Source organism: Danio rerio, chromosome 11, assembly GCF_052040795.2.
Source record: "Danio rerio strain M-AB ecotype USA chromosome 11, GRCz13ab, whole genome shotgun sequence".
Lineage (NCBI taxonomy): Eukaryota > Metazoa > Chordata > Actinopteri > Cypriniformes > Danionidae > Danio > Danio rerio.
The window spans coordinates 48082501-48108043 of record NC_141031.1 but is presented as its reverse complement, the minus strand read 5'-3'; the positions used below and the strand labels follow the sequence as shown (position 1 = coordinate 48108043).

At 40.4% G+C, this 25543-nt stretch overlaps 3 protein-coding genes across 3 annotated transcripts in view; 2 read left to right on the top strand and 1 right to left on the bottom strand.

Annotated features, from left to right (window-relative positions):
* Positions 1–6345: 6345 nt before the first annotated feature.
* On the bottom strand, positions 6346–13983 carry pycr1b (pyrroline-5-carboxylate reductase 1b). The gene is given in 8 exon segments (NM_001320425.2): positions 6346–7472; positions 8377–8540; positions 9598–9690; positions 10151–10372; positions 10686–10865; positions 11133–11203; positions 11848–11915; positions 13879–13983. Coding segments are annotated over 7 exon segments (954 nt in total). The 5' UTR covers position 11915; positions 13879–13983; the 3' UTR covers positions 6346–7315.
* Positions 13984–16932: 2949 nt separating this feature from the next.
* LOC147841924 (uncharacterized) overlaps positions 16933–25543 on the top strand; it is a 27393-nt gene continuing 18782 nt past the window's right edge. The window contains exons 1-7 of the mRNA XM_087274247.1: positions 16933–17014; positions 17696–17765; positions 20825–21044; positions 21672–22699; positions 22800–22869; positions 22966–23131; positions 24218–25283. Coding sequence (XP_087130373.1) covers positions 20837–21044; positions 21672–22699; positions 22800–22869; positions 22966–23131; positions 24218–24380 — 1635 coding nt within the window. The 5' untranslated portion in view covers positions 16933–17014; positions 17696–17765; positions 20825–20836 and the 3' untranslated portion in view covers positions 24381–25283. The remainder of the gene's footprint in view (positions 17015–17695; positions 17766–20824; positions 21045–21671; positions 22700–22799; positions 22870–22965; positions 23132–24217; positions 25284–25543) is intronic.
* On the top strand, positions 17772–20832 carry LOC147841925 (uncharacterized). The gene has a single exon (XM_087272949.1). It carries the CDS (start codon positions 18181–18183, stop codon positions 20830–20832), a length of 2652 nt encoding a protein of 883 aa, XP_087129075.1. The 5' UTR covers positions 17772–18180.

Below are 25543 nucleotides of genomic sequence, written 5' to 3'. Positions count from 1 at the left end.
TCTGATGAAGCAGCAGTTCAACCGTTCAGATCCGCGGAGCCGCGTGTGTGTGTGTATATGTGTGTGTGTTGCTGTGTAACCTCTGCCTGACTAGAGGAGACACATACACACACTCTAAATATAACACACACACACACACTCACCGAATCCCGCTGTTTCTGCAAAAGTGTCAAAGCGAAAGCGACGATCAGAGCCGGCGAATGATCACAGATGAGGGTGTGTGAGTGTGTATCGATGAGCCCTTTGTCTGCTCGCTGTCATCATGGCTGTGTGTGTGTGTGTGTGTGGCGAATGACCCGATCGTGATGATTCAGCACGGCGAGCCCTTTAAAACGCGCGTCCCGCTTTAACGCGCGTCACCAGACAGACTAGAAGCGCGCGTGTATATATAAATACAAATATGTAAATATTTTTAAATTTAGTTATACATTTATCGACTATTTATATTACAAAGTATCATCAGTAGATTTGATTATTTATTAATGTGTTATGTATGTAATAATAATGTTTCAAATAGTGAAATATAGACAGCTTAACTATATTGTAAAATTGCATAACTATAAATAGGCTACATGAAGCGCACACGCACACACACACACCCACCATATTTGAGACATATTTCTAAATATAGATTGAAATGATATTCCCTTGTCAGCTCATCCCCAGGGCTTCTTTTATTAAGTGGCACTGTTATCTCATAATAAAGTGGCATATATTTGTAAATGGTTCAAGCACTAAAAAAAGAAACTGACATCTATCTACACACACACACACACACACACACACACACACACTCACGCAAGGCACGCGCCTACTCGTGCACACTCAGCAAAACACAGGAGCGCGCGACTCGAGCGCGTGTCCGGCGCCGTCATGAACTCACCGAGCGCGTCCCGGGCAGCAGTGACGGTCACCGGTGGGGAAAGAGCGGATCTGCGGGAGTTTGTCGCTGTTTTCGGTGAATTTGTGACCGTGTTGATCCTCTTTCTCTCGCGCTGAAGCCAGACGTCATATGATTTGGTTTGGTCACGTGGTTTCATTCATGAAGGATCCACGCAGCGGCAGCGCGACTCTTAAAGAGACACGCGCTCAATAAAAGCGGAGCTATAAACCTGGAGATTAACCGAAAACAAAATATTACCGTTAATAAAGCACGACATCTTCAGAAACAGTGCTGGAAATAAAGAGTATGCTGAATATATTTGTTTTTATATTAATGCACACTAAGGATGATTTCAGACACGTGCACGAGCAGCCGGCTGTTGCTATGGTTACAGGCGAAACTTGTGTTCGCGCGCGTCTCCTTTCAAACAAAAGTGCGCAGCTTCAGTGAGTTCGAGATATTCAGGATAAATAAACAAATATGAGTGAGTACATAGACAGTCAATACAACCATTCTAGTGGCTCTGGAAACATTCTCTCAGTGTACGAGTAAACTTTTTTCTAGATTGTTCAGATAAAGTTGTGAAAGTGTCATTTACATGTAATAAAAGACTGTCTGGTGTTTTTATGATAACTATATTTATACAGTTTTATTCATTCATTTTCTTTTTAACTTATTAATCAGGGGTCGCCACAGTGGAATGAACCGCCAACTCATCCAGCATACGTTTCATGCAGCGGATGCCCTTCCAGCTGCAACCCATCACTGGGAAACACCCATATACTTCTATTCACACACATACACTACTGCCAATTTAGCGCATGTGTTTGGACTGTGGGGGAAACCGGAGCACCCGGAGGAATCCCACGCCAACACGGGGAGAACATGCAAACTCCGCCAACACAAGCTGAACATGCAAACTACCCACAGAAACATGTTTCTGTGCAGAGTTTGCATGTTCTCCCCGTGTTGGCGTGGTTTCCTCCGAGTATGGGTGTTTCCCATTGATGGGTTGCGGCTGGAAGAGCATCCGCTTTGTAAAACATATGCTGTATAGTTGACGGTTCATTCCGCTGTGGCGACCCCCTGATGAATAAAAGGACTAAGCTGAGGAAGAATGAATGCAGAGTTCTTCAGCTGATCTTCATTTGTGTTCAGTGGAAGACAGAAAGTGATGAACTGAGGAGCGAATGTTGGTTTGGGTGTGAACTGCCCCTTTAATGAAACTTCTGGACGTGTTTAGCGAGCTGAATCGTCCTACATGAGGAATACATGTCTGTAACGCTGTGCTCTTCAGCTCCTCCAGAGATCAGCTGCCTCAGCTCTTCCTGAACAGAGGAGAGAGGTGCAGATGTGGAGGAACACACACACACACACACACTTATCTGACCACACTCACACTGATTAAAGACCATCAACAGACATCTGCTCCAGGATCTGTCTCAAGTGTTCATTAGGCGCACACACTCAGGTACAGACACATACACACATGTACACACATGCACAAACTTACACATAAATACATACATATATTCTCACTCACTCACTCACTCACTCACTCACTCACTCACTCACACTTAGACACAATCATACAGAAATAAACACACACAAACATACACATTCACACAGAGATATACACACACACACACACACACATACCATACACAAATACACATATGCACACTCACACACAGACATACACACACTAACATACACATACAGGCACACACTCACTCACATTTACACACTCGCACACATACTCACAAATACAGATAGACACACATACACACACACACATAAATGCACACACAGACATACACACAGGCACGCGCTCACACACGTTGCAGATGTATTTCAGCTCTTTATTCCAGCTGTTCTGATATTCTCCCAGTGACGGGAAGCAAAAGTGTGTGTGTGTGTGTGTGTGTGTGTTTGCGCAGATATGTTTTATCGGTGCTCTACAGCTGCCGGCGGCTGAAGAAAGAGGAAGAGCAGATCTGGGTCTGACGGTTCCTCTGAAAACCACAGAGAACCAGCTTCAGCTTCAGTCCACAACACCACTGCAGATCTGATGGAGAACACCGGCCTCAGGTCACCACACACACACACACACACACACACACACACATATATATATATATAGAGACACATATACACAAACAAACTTACACACTCTTACACACATATACATACACAGACACACACGCACGCACACACACACACACACACACAATTACATGCATACATAAACACATACACTCATACATATAGACAAACACATACACACACACATAGACACAAATATATAATCACACACATACAATAGTCACAGACATGTACACACACACACACACACACACACACACACACACACATACAGTCATACAAACACACACACAAAAACACACATATATAGACACAAACATATACACATACAGAGACACAGACAAACACACACACACACAAATATAAAGACAGACACACATAAGTACACACAAATACATAGAAACACACTCACAAACACATGGTCATGCACATACATATACACACACGCATACAATCACACACTTACACATATGCATGTGCGTGCGTGCACAAACACACAGTCACAATTTTCACTCATTCATTTTCCTTCAGCTTAGTCCATTTATTAATCAGGGGTCGCCACAGTGGAATGAACCACTAACTAATCCATCATGTTTTACACAGCGGATGCCTTTGCAGCTACAACTGGGAAACACCCATACACACTCATACACTACGGCCAGTGTAGTTGATCAGTTCCCCTATAGTGCATGTGTTTGGACTGTGGGGGAAACCGGAGCACCCAGAGGAAACCCACACCAACACAGGGAGAACATGCAAACTCCACACAGAAACACCAACTGACCCAGCCGGGAAGTCACCGTTTTTTTAATGATTTAATTGGTAATTAATGACTTTAGGTAAGTAACAACACATAATACAGCAACACTAATATGACAGACCAAACACTGACCGAGTTTTCAACACCCTGACTCCAGTCATATCTCCACTGTTTATGATGGTGTTTGGGGAGTGTGTGTGTGTGTGTGTTGGTCATTATTGTCCTCCTGATATTGAAGTGTACACGTTGTTTATTCGCTCTGGTTTGTCAGTGAATGAACTCAACTCATCATCTGAACTACACTAATCCTCCATTGCTGGAGGAACACAATGATTCTGAATGGGGAAGCGCAGTGATTGTGTGTGTGTGTGGTGAATATGATCAGCAGTGTTTCAGAGGAATAGCAGGAACACACACACTCTTGAGCTTATCAGTGTGTGAGGCGCTGGGCCGAGCCGAGAGGAACCTCCGCAATAAAAGGAGGATTATACAACTCTTTAGCGCCTCCTCGACTTCCAATCAGAGACACAAATAAACAGAGACAAACACAAGAGCAGCGGCTCCTCTGGAACTAATCCTGCGTACACACACACACACACACACACACACACACGCCAGTGGCGTAGCGCAAAATGCGGAGGCCCCCCTGCAGGGATCGCTGACGGGGCCCCCTGATGGGGGGGGGGAGAGATGGGGTACGCCATACGTTAATTTGCATATCATTGACGTCATCACGTTCTACCGTTTCTGTTTAACAGCCTATGGTTAATAAAGGGGTATTTATAATTGCACTACACTTTATATAAGCATGTTTATTTAACTAAATTTATTGCTGTTTGAATACAGTATAACATTATAGATGTGTAACGTTAGTGAATGTGCAGCAATCTCTCATATGTATTAAACTCAGACAAGTTCAGAAACTGTCACTAAAATATCTGTGATTGTGAACAAGAAAAGAATAAACGGTCCAAATAAATTGTTAAAATAAAGTAGAAGTAGATCGGTTAGACTGTACAAGGGAAATACCTTCACACTGCCTGTGCTAAATCATTTGTCGTCGGTACGCAGAGGGGTGATCTGCTCTCGGGCTGCAGGTGGGAGAGGCTGCTGTACGAGGACTGACTGGGCCGCCTGTCAGTGCTGTGAGGCGGGGGAGGGGCCGGCGGCATCACACGCAGCTCGTTGAGAAGAGTAGGGACGGTACAGTATGGACAAATGACAGTCTAAAAAAATCTCCAATAACACAGAAAAAAGTCGCTAGATTTGTCGCTAGGGGGGTCTGAAAAGTCGCTAAATCTAGTGACAAAGTCGCTAAGTTGGCAACATTGGCGGCAAGCAATCAGAATGAAGTAGTCCACCGCTTGAGAGGTGTTCAGAGAACACAGACGTGTGAACTTTGGTTCCGACCACAGTTGTTCCCAACAGTTTATTGAAAATCGCGACGACGCGGGGCCCCCTAATCACGCGGGGCCCCCCCGCGGTGCGTGCCCTGCGGGCCCGTCCGCTACGCCACTGACACACGCGTGCGGCGCTCTTATCAAACACAAGTCTTTCTGTGAGGAGTTTCTCTGGTCAGACTTCATTAGTGCTTTCACACGACGACAGCAGATGATGTTGGTGAAGGGAATGAGTTGAGCACAGAACTAATACAACACCGGCAGGATTAGAGACGCCATTATCAGCTGACGGAGAACGTTCTGCTAATGTTAAGAGCAAACGCTCCTGCAACACTGTTAATAACACGCTGCTGTCCTCATAATGCAGACACAAACGCCTCATTACAGCATCACTCCTGGAGGATCAGGGTTTGCTTGATGTTTCTTCACAGTAGACTCTACAGTAGTGTGTGTGTGTGTGTGTGTGTGTGATGAGCTCATTCCTCTGGGTTTAAATGTTGCTACTTTGTTTCAGAACTTCAAAGAACTTTGATGAAGCGTTCTGAACCTGCAGATGAACTTTGACCTGCAGGTCAGAGCAGGTTCTAAATGTGTCTCACACACACACACTGTTCTTATGTGTCTACAACGAGAAACACTCTTTACAGCGAGACACACACACACACACACACACGGTTTTTTTATAGTATACAGCAATACACACACACACACTTTTCAGTGTTCACAGCAAAACAGACACAGACACTCTTCAGTGTTCACAATGACACACTCTTCAGAGTCCACAGAGAAACACACACACACACACACACACACACACACACACACACACACAAACAAACAAACTCTTCGGTTTTCACAATGATACACACATACACTCTTCAGCGGTCACAGACACACACACTTGTCTGCATACTGACAGAGAAACATCTCCAACATCAAAGCTACAAATAACCTGAGCCTCCAGCAGACGGCACACGCACACACACAATAGTCACAAAACATATGCACAAACACTCACGCACACTTTATATAATAACACTTGTCTGTGTCTGTGTGTGTGTGTGCTCATTGAATTCTGCTGTAGAATTCAGTAACAAAACATTAACTCTGCAGTGAGTAGTGTTGAATCTGTGTGTGTGTGTGTGTGTGAGACGCAGCTCGTCTTCTTCTGTAGTGTTTAATAATGAAACAAGAACTGCTTCATTCCCTCACTTTATTCACAGAAACACAACAGCAAGCAGAAACACCACTGATACACATTTCTCCAACACACACACACACACTCAGATACACAGATTCTCTCACAAACACTCACTCTCAGACTCACACACACACTCTCTGACTCATTCACAAATGCTCTCTCACATGCACACACACACACACACACACACACACACACACACACACACACACAATGTATAAACACACTTTGGCTGTTTGTCATCCAGCATTGAAGAGAACAAACCTATAAAGTAACAGACAGAAGTGCAGATCTGACACACACACACACACACACACACACACACACGCAGATGCACATCTTCACTGTCCATCACATAAACGTCCAGAGAAAAAGGAAATCAGCGTTTCATTCTGTGACATCACTTCCTGTGACACTTCAGAGAAGATCCTGCAGATCTGCAGTCTGGAGGAGTTCCACTGGATATGCGTGTGTGTGTGTGTGTGTGTGTGTGTGTGTGTTTTGAGGGGTGTGGGGGGGATAGGTGTGGACGGCTCTCCTCTGTGGGAGATAATGTTTGCATGTATGTGTCAGTCAGTGTGTGTGTGTGTGTGTGAGTGTGTGTGTGTATGTGTATATATGAGTGAGTCCATTTGCGTGTGTGCGTGCACACGTGTGGGTTAGTATATAAACGTGTATATGAAAGTGTGTGTGTGTGTGTGTATACACGAGTTTGTGAGTGTTTGAATGTATATGTGTGTAGGTTTTGTGTATATGCATACGAGTGTGTGTTTATACAAGTGTGTATGAGTATGCATCTGTGTGTGTGTGTGTGTGTATGAGAGTATGTGTTTATATAAGTGTGTGTGTGTGTATATGTAAGTGAAAGTGCATATGAGTATGCTAGTGTATGTTCAATAAGTGCGTGTTTGAGTGTGTTTATGTATATGTGAATGTGCAAATGAGTGTGTGCGTATGTTAGTGTCTCAGCTCTTCTTGCTGCGGTTGTTGAACAGGTTGACTCTGCTCCTGGTGCCGACGCTGTTGTGTGTGACGCCGGGCTGCTGCAGGACTTTATCCAGCGTGGTCTTCTTGATGGCTGCGGCGGAGATCTGCTCCTGATCTGCCAGAGACTGAAGCTCCCTGACACAAAACACACACACACACAACAAGTCAACACTGCAGCACGAGAATGTGTGCTTTTTCCACAGTTGTATCTGTCTTTTAGGGCAACACAGTGGCTCAGTGGTGTAGCACTGTAGCCACACAGCACGACTCTGGTTTGAGTCCCGGCTGGGTCAGTTGGTGTTTCTGGGTGGAGTTTGCATGTTCTCCCCGTGTTTGCGTTGGTTTCCTCTCGGTGCTGATCACAGCTGGTGTCCAATTGGTGTCGCATTATCCAATTTATGATTGACCAATCAGACGATTCCTAAGCCACTATAAACACCCTCAGCTCCATATCACAGCCATCTTCATCTTGAAGAATCCCCCCTCCACCCCTACTCCTCCTCCTTTCCTAGATGGGTGGCACGGTGGCGCAGTGGTTAGCACTGTTGCCTCACAGCAAGAACGTCACTGGTTCTGTTCCTTAACAAGCCAGCTGACATTTCTGTGAGGAGTTTACACACTCTCCCCGTGCTCACGTGGGTTTCCACTGGCTTCCCCGGTTTCCTCCAACAGTCCAAAAACATGCAGCTTAAGTTAACTGACTAATCCACATCTGCACATAGACATGCTGCTAGTCAGTGGTTATCTGTTAAGAGCGATCACTATCTGTTCATGAGCTACTACAGCAGGGGAGTTCTCCACATCTGCCTGAGCTCAAACTCCCCTCTCGCCCTGGAAATGGGAGGGAGCCCCGGGCTTGAGGATCTTATGAGCTCAGGGCTCTCTCCTGGGACAGCATGCTGAACACGCTTTATAATCAAAGTGAACATTAAACAGTGACCGTGTACTAGCAAGTGTGTGTGTGCAGTGTGTTAGTGAGTGTGTGTGGAGTATGTTAGTGAGTGTATGCAAGTGTATTAGTAAGTTTGTGTGTGTGTACCTTGTGCGTATGCAGGACGCCTCCACAGCGTTGATCAGCAAGCTCCGGAAGCCTCCGCTCTCCAGGAAGTGCAGCGCGTGTATTGTAGCTCCGCCTGGAGAACACACATTATCCTTCAGCTGACCCGGGTGCTGCTCACTGTCCAACAACATCTTCGCTGCTCCCTGAACACACACACACACACACACACACACACACACACACACACACACACACACACACACACACACACACACACACACACACACACACACACACACACACACACACACACACACACACACACACACACACACACACACACACACACACACACACACACACACACACACACACACACACCAGATGAACGAAAGAGAATGCTCCAACAAAGAGGAAATATCCAGTGAGCGGCAGTTCTGTGGGTGCAAATGCCTTGTTGATGAGGCCAGAGGTCAGAGGAGAATGGCCAGACTGGTTCCAGATGGGCTACAGCAGCAGAAGAGCACACCGGGTGCCGCTCCTGTCAGCTAAGAACAGGAAACTGAGGCTACAATTCACACAGACTCACCAAAACTGGACAATAGAAGATTGGAGAAACGTTGCTGCTCTGATGAGTCTCCATTTCTGCTGACACATTCAGATGCTCGGCTCACAATTTGGCCTCAACAACATGAAAGCATGGATCATCCTGCCTTGTATCAGCGGTTCAGGCTGGTGGTGGTGGTGTAATGGTGTGGGGGAGATTTTCTTTGGGTCCATTAGTACCAATTGAGCATCAACGCCACAGCCTACCTGAGTATTGCTGCTGACCATGTCCATCCCTTTATGAGCACAGTGTCTCCATCTTCTGATGGCTACTTCCAGCAGGATAACGCAGCATGTCATAAAGCTCAATCATCTCAGACTGGTTTCTTGAACATGACGATGAGTTCACTGTACTCAAATGGCCTCCACAGTCACCAGAGCTCAATCCAATAGAGCAGCTTTGGGATGTGGTGGAACGGGAGATTGGCATCATGGATGTGCAGCCGACAAATCTGCAGCAACTGTGTGATGCTATCATGACAACATGGAGCAAAATCTCTGAGGAATATTTCCAGCAGCTTGCTGAATCTCTGACATGAAGGATTAAAGCGGTTCTGAAGACTAAAGAGGTCCAACTTGGTACTAGTCGTAGTAGATGTACCTAATAAAGTGGCCGGTGTGTGTATGTGTATGAAAAATATATATGATACGCACCATTAGAGCCTGAGCCCCCAGACGTACAGCCAGCCTCCTCGGCAAACCCATCTTCACCCCACCATCAGCAAGAGCATCCAGAGCTGTGAACGCCTGACACACACACACACACACACACACACACACACACACACACACACACACACACACACACACACACACACAAAACTGTTTTAAACTTCTTACGAATACTTACTTTTAGACAACACAATAGCAAAGTTTTACCTTTAAGAGCAGTTAAAGGCACAATATGTAGGATGTTTTGTCCTAAAACCACTTGTGTGTGTGTATGTGTGTGTGTGTGTGTGCGTGTATATCTACATGTAATCCTCCATGAGCTGTAATGTGCTCTAAACCTGCCAGAACTACTTTAGCTGTGCCTTTATCTAACAATAACCAAACACCTGAGAGTGACCATCAGCCAATCAGAATCCAATTCAGAGAAAAATCCAAAAAAAAAACAAAAAAAAACAAAAAAAAAAAAAGCCAATCAGAATCCAATAATTAGCAGTCTAGTGCATGCGTGCGTATGTGTGTGTGGATGTTTACTGACATATGCGGGTCCGCTGCCGCTGAGTCCAGTGACGGCATCGATCAGGTCCTCCTCCACCTCGGTGCAGAAGCCCACGCTGGCCATCAGCTGCTCCAGCAGTTTGCCGTCCTCCAGATGTGCGTGTGTGCCTGTGGCGTACACCGTCGCCCCCTCGCGCACCACCACCGGGGTGTTCGTCATGCATCGCATCACTTTAGGAGACTCACGGTACTGCAGCAGCTTCTGCACACACACACACACACACACACACACACACACACACACACACACACACACACACACACACGGGAGAGAGTGAGTGTGTGTGTTCTCATATGTTTCCATGTGAGTGTGTATTGCGTACATGTATGCGTGCATGTGTGTCTGTACTTCTCTATAGAGCTGTTGTGTGTGTATATGTATATGTGTGTTTGCATGTGTGTGTGTAAATGAGTGAATGTGTACATTTATAAAAGTATGTTTGTCCAAGTGTGTGTGTGTGTGAGTGAGTGAGCGAGCATGTATGTGTGTATTTGTTTCTGTTTATGTGTGTGACCTTCTCGATGGAGCTGATAGTGACTCCAGCAGCGCAGGACACGATGAGGTGTCGGTCTTCAATATCGGGGCCGATCTCGTCCAGTACAAACGGGATGATGTGCGGCTTCACGGCCAGAAACAGAACATCGCTCCTGTGCGTCGCTTCTTTGTTGCTCGTGGTCAAATTCACCCCCATTTTCTGAAAAAACAGACCAATGTTTAGACTATAAACAAACACACAAACACTACCTACACACACACACACACAAAAACATATATACACACACACAAAAAAAAAAACACACAATCAAACATGTACACACACACACACACACACACACACACACACACACACACACACACACACACAAAGTCAAAGACACATACACACAAAAACAAACACATACATGCATACATATACAAAAACACACACAAACAAACGTGCACACACACACACTTCACTCACCCGTAGGCCTGAGACAGTGGGCAGTTCAGTGTCTGGTGAACTCGCTGTGATTCTGTTTGCTGCAATGACACCTGCACACACGCGCGCACACACACGTGCACACAAACGCGCACACAAACACACACACACACACACGCACACTATATGACAACTGCAAAGAACTCTGACTTCATAATGTGTGTGATTTTAATATATCTGGGTTTTGAATTGACTGGTTTTTGAATAGACATTGGTTTGTGTTATAATCCAGTTTTAATAGCAGTGTTAAGCATTATTAACGAGTTGTAATACTGTAAAAGAACATTTTAAACCATCTAGACAAAGACAGAGTGAGTGCATGATATGTGCATGCATTCATATAAAAATGTCAAATGCAAACACGCTTAAATTCTGAAAATAAAATTAAAACAAAAAAAAAGGAATATTTGAATCTAAAGAGTGAATTACAACACAAGATTTAAACAAAATATTACCAAAATCAAAACGGAAATACTATAAATTAAACCTGAACAATCTAATAAAAGCACTGAACGTCATAGACGACAAAAAAGAAAAGTTAATGTGTTAATTTCAGCAAATAAATGATCTTCAAAACATGAACAGCTATCTCAGATCTAGACAGATGCAGACACTGAACTGCTTATAAAACAGAATATGAATAAAAGATGAGTCATGTAAACAGTATGATGGTCAGTGTTTGCAGCTATTTAATTACCCGCTGCGGTGAAGCCCTTGACCATGGCATGAGCCAGCTGACCCGCTCCAATGAAGCCCACACTCATCCTGATGAAGATCGACACACACACACACACACCTGCACACACAATATGAATTATTAACCTTCTGAAACATTCATTATTACAAACCTGATTCAACTTCAGCATTCAAAACAGACGATTCTTCAGTTTCAAACTCCTCACCTCGACTCTACTACTGCCATAACCTACACAATCACTAATTATTTTAATTAAAGAAACTTCCACAAGAGAAATACAAGAGCTTTTGAACCCAAACACTGCCATTAATCTGTTGTGGTTGGTCTACAGTTGCTATGGTAACAACAACTATAGTGATTGATCTGTTGTGATTCTACAGTTACCATTGTAACAAAAACTACAGTAATTGATCTGTTTTGGTGATTCTACAGTTGCTATGGCAACAACAACTATAGTAATTGATCTGTTGTGGCGATTCTACAGTTGCTATGACAACAACAACTATAGTAATTGATCTGTTGTGGTGATTCTACAGTTGCTATGGTAACAACTACAGTAAATTATATCAAGGTTCTTCTATAGTTGCTATGGGAATACATTACCTATAGTAATTAATTTCTTGTGTCAATTCTAGTTGCTATGGTAACAACAAATACAGAAATTGATCTATCATTCTAATTTTACAATTACTATAGTGATACCATTTCTATAGTAATTAATTTTTCGTAGTGATCCTGTAGTTATGGTAACAAAACCACAGCAATTAATTTATCATAATTCTGTAGTTGCTATGGTAATACAATAGATATAGTATTTATTGTGGTGATTCTGCAGTTGCTACGGTAAAAAACACAGAATAAGAACTAAAGTAATTGATCTGTCATTGTAATTCTACAGTTGCCATGGTAATACAAGAGATCCTGTAATTAATTTTTCATGGTAATACTGCAGTTGCTATGGTAACAGAAGAACTCAAGTAATTGTCATTGTAATTCTACAGTAGCTATAATGATACGGTACATACTTTAATTTCTCGTGGTAATTCTGTAGTTGCTATGCTAGCACAACTATAGTAATATGAACAAATACTGTAGTTTCCTACAGCTATAGAGCATTTTGAGGAATGCAAACAAAAACAATGGCAACACATTTCCTGATTAACAGTTTTAATTTCTAGAGCTTCTGAGAATCCAAAGAGACACATTGATATACAACTTTATGATCGCCGGCTTGATGACCATGTAAAAATGTGGGTTCCATGGCCAAACCAGTGGAGAACCACTGGTCTACAGGGTAAATTATACTACAATAGGGGAGTGCAGGGCACAAAGTAACACAAGGTTAAATGCAGGGTGGAGTTTTAAGGTATTTGTTCAGGGTTAACCATGGCATGCTTCTGAAGTTTTCACCACAGTGTCGGCAGACGTCTTCCTGCCAATTATTGAAGAATTTCAGTGAAATTTGGATGAGAAACTAAGCTCTAAAGTGCCTCAACACACCTGCCTGGATGTTTCAAGTATACCTAGTGAGAGCTTGATCAGCTTGTGCAGGTGTGCTTGATTAGGGTTGGAGCTCACATCTGCAGGACACCGGCCCTCCAGGAACATGTTTGGTGTCCCCTGCTATACCATATACAGTATAATACACTTTACTATAGTATGGATGAAATACACTATAGTATTTTGTTCAAGCAGGTATATAACACACACACACACACACACACACACACACACACACACACACACACACACACACACACACACACACTCACAGTGACTGTGATTTATCAGCAATTATCAGATGTAGTCTGTGCTCCACTGCAACAAAAAGCTCAATAACAGACTGACCTTTGTTCAGTAATTCCTGAAGCGCAGTGTTATTGTTATCACACACAATACAACACCTCAGGCGTGCTGATGATATTGTTATTATAATCAGCGCATTTGAATAATCACTCCCGCTGCTGCAGACTCACACACGACCATCGCGAAATCTCCCAATATTTCATATAGAACCGGATTATTTCTCACCTGCGCCGAGACTGAACTTGAACTTGAGATTGTTGTTGGAGAAGCTGTAGAAACACCAGTGATGTCAACGTGGCTCCAGCGCTTCCATGTGCAGCAGCTCTGCGCTCTGACTGACACACGAGCCGGCCAATCATAGAGCAGATGTCGTGATTGTGACCAATCGGCGCTTCGGAAGCGCGGAGGGCGGGGCTGGGAACAGAGCGGTCTTATTGCATCAGTTCCTGTGCAATAAATGCTAGATATAGGTCAGTGTGTGTGTGTGTGTGTGTGTGTGTGTGTGCGGACACGTCACTTAATGTTAACGCTTCACACTTTACAGGCTACTGTACAAGGCAAACTGTAAAAGAAATGACTTCACAGCATTGAATACAATAATATAAACAAGGACAGTGAAATAAGGAGACACGTTTTGTGTAGAACATTAATAAACAAACAAATGTTACAATAAATATGTGAACATATAGATTTTAACTGTTAAATAAATGTATTTATGTTTTAAATTGGAGACAGCTGAATGAACCGCCAACTTATCCAGGAAGTTTTTACTCAGCGGATGCCCTTCCAGCCACAACCCATCTCTGGGAAACACCCACACACACATTCACACACACACACACACTACGGACAATTTAGCCTACCCAATTCACCTGTAACACATGTGTTTGGACTGTGGGGGAAACCAGAGAACCCGGAGAAAACCCACGCGAACGCAGGGAGAACATGCAAACTCCACACAGAAACGCCAACTGTCGAGTCTCGAACCAGCGACCTTCTTGCTTTGAGGCGACAGCACTTGGGTACTATACTATGGAGCATATTAGAGAATGCAGATCGACCTACTGTAGCTCTGTGTGGGAAAATGTCATCTTAGAGTATATCTGCTGCTCTGCTATTGTAACAGTCCTCCAACAAGTTTGATATGCTGTAGTAATTTACCAGCTAGAGCTTTAAAAATGAGGTTGTTTTCTCCTTAACTGTAATGAGGTCTGTTCTGTCATTATATATTAATCTCAGGGATGTGTGCGTGCACTTGAACCAGTGACAAATCTTATGGCACTGATAAACAATATCCAATACTTTAAGGCATTCAGAGGTGTGTGCATATAAAGTATATCACTGTAATTCAGTACTGATGGAAATCTCAACATTTTCGAGCTGCGGAGGAAACCCACGCCAACACAGGGAGAACATGCAAACTCCACAAAAAAACACCAACTGACAAAGCCGGGGCTGGAACCAGCGACCTTCTTACTGTGAGGCGGTTGTGCTACCCACTGCTCTACTGTGCTGCCCCTCAAAAAAATTAACAGAGCATAAAGTTGCATTTTTATTTAAATTTAATTATTCAATTATTTGTCTTCATTTTAAAAAGCTTTAAAAGGCTTGAGTTTTTGTCTTGTTTTAGTACAAATATGTAAATATTCCTAAATCAAGAAGCATTTTCTAGACAAGCAAAAATATTGTCTCGTTTAAAAAAATAGTAAGCCAAAATTAAGTGAGTTTTTCTTTAAAAGAAGCAAAATAATCTGACAATTGGGGAAGGAAAATAATCTGTTACTGTTTAAGAAAAAAACTGACTTAATATTGATCATTTTAAGAAATAAAATGTAGAAATTAAGATTGTGTAATAAGAAAAAGACAGCAAATAAATAACAGACGGACGGACGGACGGACAGACAGACAGACGGATAGACGGATAGACAGATAGATAGATAGATAGATAGATAGATAGATAGATAGATAGATAGATAGATAGATAGATAGATAGATAGATAGATAGATAGATAGATAGATAGCAGCATACTGGACTGTTGAATAGTTAAGGGCCTCCAAACCACTCAATCCGCCCCTGCTGATAACGTTATATGAACGTTCTGCCAGCGTTACAGGCTGTAGTGAAAGCTGTGGGAGCGTCTGTCAGTCTGAATAGTGTTCATGCCAATGTGCTAAATATACAGCAGACGCGCAGCTGCTGTCTCGCTCCTCTGAGAGACAGACAGATCCGACACGACCAGCTGCACCTCAGGGTGAGAACCGAGAAACATCCCTGACAGAAACTTCCAGCCAGCCAAACTTCACCCGTCTGCCTCTTTAAATAAGTTAATTAAAGTCCCGCGGCGTGGGCACAATATGCCTCTCTGTGCCCGCCGGAGCGTACAGACACTCATTGGCTTTCTCCCTCAAATCCCCTCAGATTTATTAAAAATACCCAAATACATGAATCAGGTCTGTCTAAAAGAGAATCCAGGCGAAACGCGGAGCACGATTTCTGTCACTGTGATTAGACGGAGACGGATGCCAAATCCACAGATTGACGGCTCTTCTAAAGGGGCTCATTTAGCTCAGAGAGAGAGAGAGAGAGAGAGAGAGAGAGAGAGGGAGAGAGAGAGAGAGAGAGATTACATGATATAAATATTGTGCATTTTATTTCTTTATATCCTTATTTTCTCTTTCTCCCTGTGTGTTTAATCATGTTCATCATTTTCTTGTTCATTATGGAGGAGTGTTTCTGTATTCATGTTCCTGAAGGATGTGTGTTTGTTTTCACAGTCACAGTTCTTTTCATTGTTTGTGTAATGTCCTGTGCTTTGGCAATATAATCATGCCAATAAAGCTATTTTAACTGAATTGAATTTAATCGTATAGAATTGAAAGACAGACAGAACCACAGATAGACACACATGCAGAACCATTGACAGGAAGATGTATAGAACCACAGACAGACAGAACCAGACACAATGACAAATGGACAGAATCACAGACAGACTAAGAGACAGACTAACAGACTCCCAAACAGATGTACAAAACCACTGACAGACATACAAAACCTCACTGTAACAAATTGCTGTAGTTTTTACAGCAAAATTATACAGGAATTTATTGTTTTAACATTTCACAAGTTATTATTGTAATTCGCAATGCATTATGGGTTAAACCAAGAGTTACAGTTGTTAACTGCAAATTTCTACGGGGACTGTAAATTAATATACAGGTAGGAGGTGTGTCAATGTAGATTCTGCGTTTTTACAACAACATGTTGTAGTGTGGAATTATGGGATTTCGCGGGCTGATGCAGATTTGAAATATGGTGGACTGGACAAGCGGGAGAAAACAGAAGGCATTCGTTAATTTCAAGGTAAGTTCATCATATTAACGTCTATAAATGATAAACATATCTTCTTTTGTTTATTTCATGCAAGCGATTCATTAAACATGTAACAATTGTTAACGTAATGATTTGTCACACTGATATCACGGCATTTTAATTATATGTAAAAGTTCCAATCGTTTTAAACTTATTTGTTTAGTGAAGCAGAGTGTCGTTAAATTAAAATGTCTTCTTTAGTCGGCAAATAAAGCCGTGCATGATGCTAGTTAGGTTGCAGGATGCAGTACGAACCCAAACGACAAAGGCAAGTGACTAAAAACATAAGTCATTAATGCTGATGAATAATCGTATTGTTTTAATACCATGTTTTTCACCTGTCGTCAAGTGTTTTTTTTTATTCGAGCATGCCTTAAGTTAGCAGTTTGGCTAGCGCAACGTGAGAGTTTGTAAGGCTAAGTTAATGTTACATTATGCGGGCAGTCAGATTCGAAAAACAAACAAATATAACGTTAATGTTTTTATAGCTGGCTGCTGGATTTTGTTGGATCGATCATTTAAATGTAATTTGCATGTTTCGATTTATTGATGTGATTTGATTTGTGTACAACGTGATATCAGTGCATTTAGATGTAAAAGTTCCGATGTTTTAAGTTTGTTTTGCTAGTACGTTAAAGGAGATTGTAACTCAAATGTAATATCTTGTTTCAGGAACTTTGGTGAAAAAATCAAGACGTGGTGAATTAGGTTGTTGGAGGTGACTCGAATCTGATCGATAAAGGTAAAACAAACACATTAAAACATTATAGCCCAAGTCTAATGCTAATGAACTCAACGTATTGCCACCGTGTTATCGTGTTTTTGTCGTCATGTTGTTAACGTTAGTGTATTAACAGTTTGAAAAGCGCCACATTTTTCGAAGGGCTTGTGGCTAAACATAATAAACAAAAGTTTTGTTTTCGCATCACAAATATAATGTTTTCATAAATTGGATGCTGGATTCACATGTTGGATTTTTCCATTTAATTTTACTGTTTCAATGTCTGTTTTGAATTTGCAGAAGGAACGTTAACAAAGCTCTGTGGCGTAACAAAATTTAACTTAAAGCAGAAAATGCAGCGATAAGATAATAGGCTATTGGTCCAAATAATTTCCATTCACTTACTACACTTAATTCAGATGAATATAGACGAATAATGTATCTCTGTAAATTATGTCAGCACGAGAGCAAAACCATTCTTGGTTATACTCAGCATATGAAAGTGCACAGCAATTTTCCATACTGCTCCTTCACCTGTGGTGTACCTGACTGTTGCCGTGTGTTTACAAAATTTGCAGCATTCAAATCTCATCTATATAGAGACCATAAGGGGTATCAAAAGTCACATAGAGGTGGCAGATTTAACCAGTCAGACATAACTTTAATCTGCCAGATTGAATATTGTCTTTACAAATGTACAAGTCTGAAGGATTTGATTAGGCATTTAAAAGATCATATAGATGAAGGAAGGGAAATAAAATGCCCTTTTAAAAGCTGTGTGAGGACATTTAGCGTAAAATCCACTTTTGCTTCCCATATCTCAAGAACACACAAAAATGATCAACCTGAGCACCTGCATGATGCAGTTTTAGCAAACCCATCACAGCTTGAGTGTCAACCCTGTACATCTCTAGATGAAAGTGAAGAGCCTGAGCCAGGTGAGATTTTTGAAAGCGTAGATGAAGATTTATTTCTGAAGAATTTGACTTTGTTTTATTTGAAACTTCAAGCAAAACTTCTATTACCTTCATCTGTAATTCAAACAATAATTGAGGAAGTCCAAGGAATACATGATTTAGCTCAGGCACATGTTTTTCTAAAACTTAAGGATAAATTGTCTGAACATGGTGTTTGTACTGACACAATAATAAATGTAATTGAAGAACTAAAAAAAAATGACATGCTGAAAGCAGGCAATTCTGTTTTGCGTACAGATCAATGTCGCAAAACAGTCTTTAAAAACAACTTCAATTATATTGAGCCAGTTCCTGTGTATTTGGGTACTAATGACTTGGGGAAGGATTGCTTTGCACAGTACGTGCCTATAAAAGAAACTCTCAATGCCCTTTTTAAATCAGAGGAATTCAAAAGGCAATATGAACTATCTCATTCTCGCTTACCAAAAATGGATTTGTTTGAGGACATATGGGATGGACAAAATATTGCTAATAGTGCCTTATTTAAAATGGACAGTTCATCTATAGCATTGATCCTTTATCAAGATGCTTTCGAAGTTGTAAATCCTCTGGGATCAGGTCGAAAAAAACACAAGATTTTTGCAGTTTATTTAACACTTGGTGATATTTTACCACATAACAGATCAAATATCGATCAGATGCAGCTTGTTCTTCTCTGCAGGGAACAGGATTTTAAGTGTTTTGGACAGGAAATAGTTTTTAATCGATTGATTAAAGACCTAAAAGACCTAGAGGACAGTGGCATTGTACTGAAGGATGGCAAAGTTATTAAAGGGGCTCTGTGTGCAATAGCAGGAGACAACCTTGGGTCGCACGGTATTGGTGGTTTCCTGGAGAACTTCAGCAGAAGTACTTATTTTTGTAGATTTTGTGATGTAGACAGACAAACATTTGAGTGCAGTCCATTGTCAGAGGGTTCAAAAAGAACAAAGCTGTCATATCAGCAAATTATAAAAGACCTAAGAGAAACCAACTCTGAATCTGTATTTGGTATCAAATTTGACTCTGTATTCAACCAACTGCTTTATTTTCATGTTTGTGGGCCTGGTCTTCCACCATGTCTAGGTCATGATCTTTTTGAGGGTGTTGTTTCCAGTGACTTGGCATTATGTATCAACCACCTGGTAAACAAAGGGAAGCATTTCACTTTTGAAGAACTGAACAGAAGAATAAGTCAGTTTACCTATCTTGGTAGTGAAGCAAATGACAAACCTCCGGAGTTTTGTCCAAATAGTGAGAAGTTAGGTGGGCACGCAGTCCAAAATTGGTGCCTGTTGAGAGTCCTTCCTTTGTTGGTTGGTGACCGGATAAAAAACCCAACCGAATGTAGTGCATGGAACATGATTTTGCTTTTAAGAGAAATAGTTGTCCATGTGTGTTCACCAACTATTACAGCTGATCAGGTTGCTTATTTGGGTGTCCTCATAGAAGAATACATCCAGTCTAGAGTGGAACTATTTCCAGGTTTTCCCCTTAAACCTAAACATCACTATCTCTGTCACTATCCAGAGCTCATAATCCAGTTTGGCCCTCTGATTCGTCTTTGGACGATGAGATTTGAAAGTAAGCACACTTACTTCAAACAGTGTGCAAGAAAATTGCACAACTTTAAGAACCTGTGTGCTACTTTAGCAGAGAGACATCAACTTTTACAATCATACTTAAGTGCTGGGAATCTTTTTCCACCTGTAATTCAGGTAGGAAGAGGAAATGAGTTTTATACCAGTGACTACAATGACAACATCAAGGCAGCTACTTCAGCATTCAGTTTCACTCATGAATCCACTGTAGCTGCAAATGAAGTCATTTACAAAGGCACAAAGTACAAAAGAAACATGTACGTTGTACTAAATCAAGATGAAAAAGGTCTACACATAGGTGAGATTCAACTGATTTTAATTCATTGCAATGAATCTGTCTTCTTTGTTGTGAGGAGGCAGCAGGCTGTGAAACTTGTTGATATGGGTGTCCATTGCATAGTAGAGAAAGTTGAAGATTCTAACTACCTGTGTGTAAAACAAGAGAATCTCCTTGATTATTATCCATTAGCACAGTACACGATGAACGACTTACCAGTGATTGTTTTCCATCACTCTTTTCCAGATTTATAAAGGCATGTCCACGTTGGATGAGGACGTACGAGATGCTGTATTGGCAGTCCTACCTGGGCTATCAGAGGAGAAACTAGTGTCTCTTTTGAACAAATTGGCAAGCATAGGAGTTGAATCCAAATCTGACTTGCAGTTTGTTAAAGAGGACGATCTTCCTGATCACATCACACCAATACAGTGTCGTCGGCTCCTCAATGCATGGAATATAGAAGGTATGCCATAGTCATCTTTATGATGACTGGTGCAAAATTGCTTGACATTACAGATTGATTGGTATACTTTGCATAGATAAAATTTTCTCACCTACATGTTGTCTCAAACACATTCAACATTTCCTTTTTTATGTGTGGAGCAGTAACAAAGTTTTATTTATTAATTTTTTTAATGGAGAAATGTGATTTTGTTTATACAGTGCATGTCAATGTGGCCCAATTCATTCCAAGTTAAATAATAAGAAATTAGTCATCATAAAGGTAATTAAAAGCATCCATGTAACATAATAGAATATTTTACTGAAGACAGTTTAAACTGTTTAAACTTAGTTTAATAATACGTGATTAAATTGGATTCAGATAAATAACCTTCATGCTTTTATTTCTTATTTGAAACTGAACAGTTTAAGAGCCCAAGTAAGGACCCTGTTGACTTGCACTGTATAGATGTAAATCACAGTTATTTTAAATTTATTTGTGTTCCACTGAAGTAAGTTGTGTCTGAGACAACATAAGGGTAAATAATAAATAGCTTGAACTATGTCATTGTTCATAGTTGATAGGTCCTGAACTGTATTAAGATATTAAGGGCAAATGTTTATTTTTTTTTGTGTTTTTTTTTTTCAGACAAAACAGTTTGTGCCAAAGTATCACCTTTAGAATCCACAAACATAGTTTTTGATGTATCACCAGTAAACTCACCATCTTCAAATTTCAGTTCCTCGTGTACACCAAGTGTCTCTAGCACAAACAGCTCCAGTTCAACTGTCGATTTAACTGTATGGCCTGAAAACTTTGAAGTTCCATGGAATCGGATGTCTTCTGGTATTAAAACTGCCACTGCACTGGGTAGACGCCCCACAGCTAAAGAACGCAGAGAAATGGTGAGAATCATTGTTGATGAGATGAGACAGACAGAGTTAAATCCATCAAAATCACAATGTCTGATTGTTGCAAAGAAGATTGTTAAACAGTACCCACAAAGCTTTGCTGATGTTTTGAAAGATGGCACAAGAATTGGGACTGGCTATGGATCCCTTTTGATACAGCTAAAAACAAGAGTGGAGCATGTTAATCGTGGCTGCTCATTTTCGAGACGCAGGAAACAAAAAAAGACCTCAAATTCACCACCCGAGGACACTGGACCAGGGCCTACTGACCAGTATGGATGTGTAAGGTGGCAGCCTGAGTGTCCTGTTGATGATACTGAAGAAAGTCTCCAAGAAAAGCAGGAAGAAATGAAGGACCTCTATAGTTGTGAGGGGCCAGCTGGAGCTCAAAAAGGACATCTAAGTCAATTAATGAAAGCTACATACTACCTCCAACGTAAATCGATTAATGCCTGTCCACCACCATCCATTGCTGAGTTGAAAAATGAGTGGCCATATCTTTTTACACCCAAAGAACTGTATAGCCACTTTAAGTCACTTACCAACATCAGCATTTTGGAAAGACTTGAGAAGTCCATGGAAGAAAAAGGAAAGATGATTCTTCAGTTTTTCCGTCAAAAGCCAGCAGGGACCAAAACAGATGAGATTCAGCGAATACTTCTGAAGTTTGATGATAGTGGAGCTTCAAGTTTCATTCCATGTGTGGTCCTTGTGCTTCTGTCACACTTTAAAGAAAAAAACGATGCACTGATTCTTCAGACGGATGTAAGTCTTATAGTGTATTTTTAAAGTACATATTTTGTTCTTATAACCGAAAAGTAAATGCATTTTAATCAAACCCCCCCCTCTCACTTTTTTCTTGTAGGTGTCAGCAACAGCAGGTGATGTGGAGAAAAGCTTGGTGCTTCCAGACTCTCCAAGACTAATTGTCTTAGGTAATGTACAATGTCCTGTAATAAATCTGTAAATTTATTAAATAAACTTTGCAAGCATTTTTGTGTAAGTGTTGCTTATATATTTATTAATTTTAGGGGACATTCTCACTGCAACTCAGTGGATGCTGAGCATCGAGGGACAAGTAGTTGTTGGTCCACACCCCAATTTCATAGCTGGATTTGCAGCTTTGTTTTCAAGCTACTACAACTTCAATCTGGTGTACCAGGAGCAGGCGTCTTGCACACTCGAATTTGTTCAAAGGTAAGAAAATGACTTAAATAGAAGTTCTGTCATCATTTACTCTTCCTCACTTGTCATAAACATCTTTTAGTTCTCTTTGCTTTTGTTGAACACAAAATAATATATTTTGATGAAAGAAAAACACTTCTAATCATTCACTTCCAGAGTTTTTAGGTTGAACTACACCTTTAATACAACTCAAATGCATTTTTTATTCATTTATTTACCCTCAGGCTATCCAATATTTAGGTGACTTAATGATTTATTATAGTCTCATGCAAAAGTTAAATTATCAGTCTTTGCAAGAAACTAATTATGATGATAACTATTCTACTTTTAAACCATGTACAGGATAAGCCAGACAACTCTGGAGCTTGAGTTTTCTTTCACAGAAAGACATGTTAATTGTAAATCTTGTGTGAACCAAAATGATTCTTATTTACACACATTGTACCTCTGTTGTAAATAATAAATTCAGTTCATTTATGTTTCTGGTTGCGTGTTCCATCATATGACAGAAAGCTTGAGCTCTGGATTAGTTTGTTATGGCAGTGCTGTACAAACATTTTTTTGTACAAACTGATTGTTTCCCTTCATATGACCACAATATATCTGTTATATCTATCTTTTTATGGTAGTCATTTACTTTCATTATAAAACTCACAACAGACCACAGTATCAGTTAAAACCTTAATTTTCAACTGAAGGAAACTACACTGCAAAAAATGCTTTTCTTGCTTAGATTTTTGGTCTTGTTTCTAGTCTAAATATCTAAAATTTCTTAAATCAAGAAGCAATTTCTAGACAAGCAAAACATATTGTCTTGTTTTGAGAAATAAAATGCCAATATTAAGTTAGTTTTTCCTTATCTGCCAATGGGGTAAGCAAAATAATCTTGTTTTTTCTTTTGACGTGTAAGATTATTTTGCTTACCCCATTGGCAGATTATTTTGCTTGTTTTAAGGAAAAATGTAAAATTTAGGAATTTTAAGATATTTGGACTAGAAACAAGACAAAAAAAAATCTAAGTAAGAAAAGCATTTTTGCAGTGCAGTTTTATTTTATTGTAAAGCTCCTGTCTTTATTTTATGACTGGTCTTTGTGCAGATGCTTTGTTGGAATCAATCCACCCACTGGGACCAAGGCAGCCACAGCAAAGATTGGAGGAAAAAAAGGTGGAAAGGTGTCAGAGAAGAGGAACCACACAGTCAATCCTCATGTTTGTACTCTTCTCAGAAAGCTAATGGACTTTGAATGGTTAAGCATGTAAGTGAGTTCAAAGTTCAAATACAGGACTTCTGCAAAATGAACAAACTTGTTATAGACACACATTTATAATATTTTGATTGTTCAAGAACATCTTAAAGCTATTTGTACTTTATTTTTTGAAATTTTGAGAATGTTTTTCAGCAATGTTCAGCAACAGAAATGTTATTTTACAAGTTGAACTCTTAGAGTGCTCTGCTGTCAGTTTTAAAAAAATAGTTTATTACAATTGTTTGTATAGACACGTGATGTTGTAACATTTGGGATATCTTTGGGATATCAAAATATCTTATTTACTGCCACTTTTGACACTTTGTGAATATAGATAATTTTGTTAAAAGAAATTGTTTAAATGTGGTAAAGTGTTTTGGCATAGCTGATTCACTTTATTGAGTTTTAATCAACCCAGAATATTGCTTCAAATTTAAAGTCTTTAATAAAAAATAAATGCTGTTATTACAATAATTTTGCATTTGTTTTTTTTTATTATTATTAAAAATGTATAGTGTATGTTTGGTGTATAGTGTAATGCATTTAAAACAACAAGTAATAGATTTGCTTACTGTAAAAAAATCATGATTTACAGCATTTTCAAGGTAAAACTATTACAACAACATCTTGGGTTTTGGGGTATTTACAAGATTTTATTGGCAACTTTAGTTGCCAGGTAAATACTGTAATGTAGTGGAATTACAAGAAAGTACTGTAATGTAAAATACAAGTTAATTTTGTATTGCTGTAAAAAACACAAGAAAATAATGTATTTCAAATACAATTATTAGCTGTAAATGGATTTACAGTATTTTACTGTAATCTATTTTACAGCAATTTACAACATTTTTACAAGACATTATTGGCAACTTTTTTGCCAGGTAATTCCTGTAAATTCTACAGTAAATTTTTTACAGTGCTTATAGACAGGCAGATATTCAGAACCATAAACAGACAGAACCATAGACAAACAAAACCATAAACAGATAGACAGAACCAAAGACAGACAGAAAAACAGACAGAGAATTGTACAGAACCACAGATGGATTGAACCATAGACAGACAGAAAGAGAAACAGACAGACAAAACCACAGACAGCTGTACAGAACTGCAGACAAGACAGACAGACAGACAAAGCCACAGACGGATAGACAGAATCCCAGACAGACAGATGGA